Source organism: Conger conger, chromosome 13, assembly GCF_963514075.1.
Source record: "Conger conger chromosome 13, fConCon1.1, whole genome shotgun sequence".
NCBI classification, from domain to species: Eukaryota; Metazoa; Chordata; class Actinopteri; order Anguilliformes; family Congridae; genus Conger; species Conger conger.
The window spans coordinates 46,340,958-46,343,457 of record NC_083772.1 but is presented as its reverse complement, the minus strand read 5'-3'; the positions used below and the strand labels follow the sequence as shown (position 1 = coordinate 46,343,457).

General features: G+C 49.4%; 1 protein-coding gene across 3 annotated transcripts in view; it reads left to right on the top strand.

Annotated features, from left to right (window-relative positions):
• The window catches only part of gdpd5b (glycerophosphodiester phosphodiesterase domain containing 5b), an 85,078-nt gene that overhangs the window by 54,874 nt on the left and 27,704 nt on the right, over positions 1-2,500 (top strand). For all 3 annotated transcript variants that reach the window (XM_061216779.1, XM_061216778.1, XM_061216780.1), the window contains exons 5-7: positions 432-491; positions 1,241-1,339; positions 1,878-1,971. In XM_061216779.1, the coding sequence (XP_061072763.1) occupies positions 432-491; positions 1,241-1,339; positions 1,878-1,971 (253 nt within the window). The remainder of the gene's footprint in view (positions 1-431; positions 492-1,240; positions 1,340-1,877; positions 1,972-2,500) is intronic.

Here is a 2,500-nt window from a genome sequence, read left to right as displayed (position 1 = left end):
GAATATAACCCTCTCCCCTCCTGACCTGTAGACCCTACTGCAGTCTGAATATAACCCTCTCCTCCTGACCTGTAGACCCGACTGTAGTCTGAATATAACCCTCTCCCCTCCTGACCTGAAGATCCCACTGCAGTCTGAATATAGCCCTCTCCCCTCCTGACCTGTAGACCCTACTGCAGTATGAATATAACCCTCTCCCCTCCTGACCTGTAGATCCCACTGCAGTCTGAATATAACCCTCTCTCCTGACCTGTAGATCCCACTGCAGTCTGAATATAACCCTCTCTCCTGACCTGTAGATCCCACTGCAGTCTGAATATAACCCTCTCCCCTCCTGACCTGTAGACCGTACTGCAGTCTGAATATAACCCTCTCTCCTGACCTGCAGATCCCACTGCAGTCTGAATATAACCCTCTCTCCTGACCTGTAGATCCTAGCCTTGGGACATGTTGCCGTGGGACAGCAGCTGAACCTGCACTGGCTTCACAAGGTATCACACCTGAGATCTGATTGGACAAACAAACTGACTTGCGCCTTAGCATGTCTCTCAGGATTCACAAGCAGAAATCCTCCCATGCGAAGTGTGTGTGTGCCTGTGTGTGCATGTGTGTTTGTCTGTGCCTGTGTGCGTGTGTGCTTGTGTGTGTGCCTGTGTGTGGTGTGGGTGTTTGAAGGGCTGTGTGTGTGTGTGTGTGTGTATGTGTGTGTGTATGTGTGTGTGTGTGTGTGTGTGTGTGTGGTGTGTGTGTGCATGAGTGTGCATGCGTGTGGTGTGGGTGTTTGAAGGGCTGTGTGTGTGTGTGTGTGTGTGTGTGTGTGTGTGTGTGGTGTGTGTGTGCATGAGTGTGCATGCGTGTGGTGTGGGTGTTTGAAGGGCTGTGTGTGTGTGTGTGTGTATGTGTGTGTGTGTGTGTGTGCATGAGTGTGCATGCGTGTGGTGTGGGTGTTTGAAGGGCTGTGTGTGTGTGTGTGTGTATGTGTGTGTGTGTGTGTGTGTGTGGTGTGTGTGTGCATGAGTGTGCATGCGTGTGGTGTGGGTGTTTGAAGGGCTGTGTGTCTGTGTGTGTGGGCATTTGTATTCTAACTGTAGCTAGATGCTTTGTTTCCATTGCCATTGCCGTAACTTTGTTTGTGCTGTGCTGCGGATACTACATAACCAGAGACACTGCATGTTATGGATGCGTAGCATTGATTTGTGGTTTCTCCAGGTAAAGACGGTGAATGTGCTTGTCTGTGCAGATTGGAGTGACAGCAGCCCTGCTGACCACCATTATAGGGTTCATCTCCATCAGTCAGCTGTGGGGGGGGGAATGGGACATCATCCCCCTCTCTCTGCAGGTGCGTACAGGGCCGGCCTGTTTGCCCGCCTGCGTTTCACAGTATGCTTGTTCTATTATTACTGCCGTTGTATTTGCTCAAAAGTTTTTTTTCCTGTTTGTCATCACATTCATCTACAAGGCCTAAATTGTCATTTTTTGATCATTGCTAGCACTTTCTGACGTGCGTTCTGGATGGCAAACTATGACGGCGAACTCTGTTTGCAGCAAACGGTTATTGTCAAACAAATTAAAATGCACACTGTGTCTTCAGACTGTTAGCTAATGCTGGTGGCGAACAGAATTTTTTTTTTTAAGTTCTGAAACGTTAGCTAACATTTGCCATCTTGAACGCAGCTCTACACTTCCCTCTAGGGTCTTTCAGTGCACTTGTCCCCGGTTATGTTTATGCACTTTGTCACTCTGGATAAGAGCGTCTGCCAAATGCCTGTAATGTCATGTATTACTACTGTAATGTTTGTACGGTGCTGTATAAAGCCACTCAGTGAGTCCCGGGCTGTTTCCCGGCGTGGGTTAACGAGCGCGTGTTTGTCTCCCAGGCGACGGGCCCCTTCCTGCAGATGGGAGCGGTGGCGGCCGCGACCGCCCTGGCCTGGCTGGTCTCCGCGCAGGTCGCCCGCGCCGAAAGAACCAGTGAGTCTGATTGGCCGCTCGCCTCCCTGCTCTGCGCTGAGAGAGCGGGATTGTGGGTAACACGCCCTGCAGTAGACAAGCTCCGTCACTCTGAATCAGCCTTCCCTTTAACCTTTTAAATTGTGTTTTTAATTTGATGGATGTACTGTACAGTCTTTGTTCTGTTTTGCCATGCAAACTGTTTTAAAGAACTATTCAGGGACTCAGGCTAATGAACTAGCTGGTTGGCTAATTTGGACTTATTGCTGACAGGAGTTTTTTTTGCCCACTCAGGAGTTGTAGCTAGGTAGTTTGCCTCCATTGTTAAGTTGCTAACAGTCTACAGTATATTATAATCAAATTGCGGATAGATTTTGGTTGTGTTTTGTCCTGAGAGTGTCCTGATTCTGGCACGGTGTGTTGCCTGCCCGGGCACCAGAGATCTCCTGGAGTGTGCAGAGCAGCTCCTGGCCAACGCAGGGAGGGATTCAGTACTCATGGCCTACCTAGGGACCATTGTCATAGGTATTTATCTGGAGGTTTAACACAT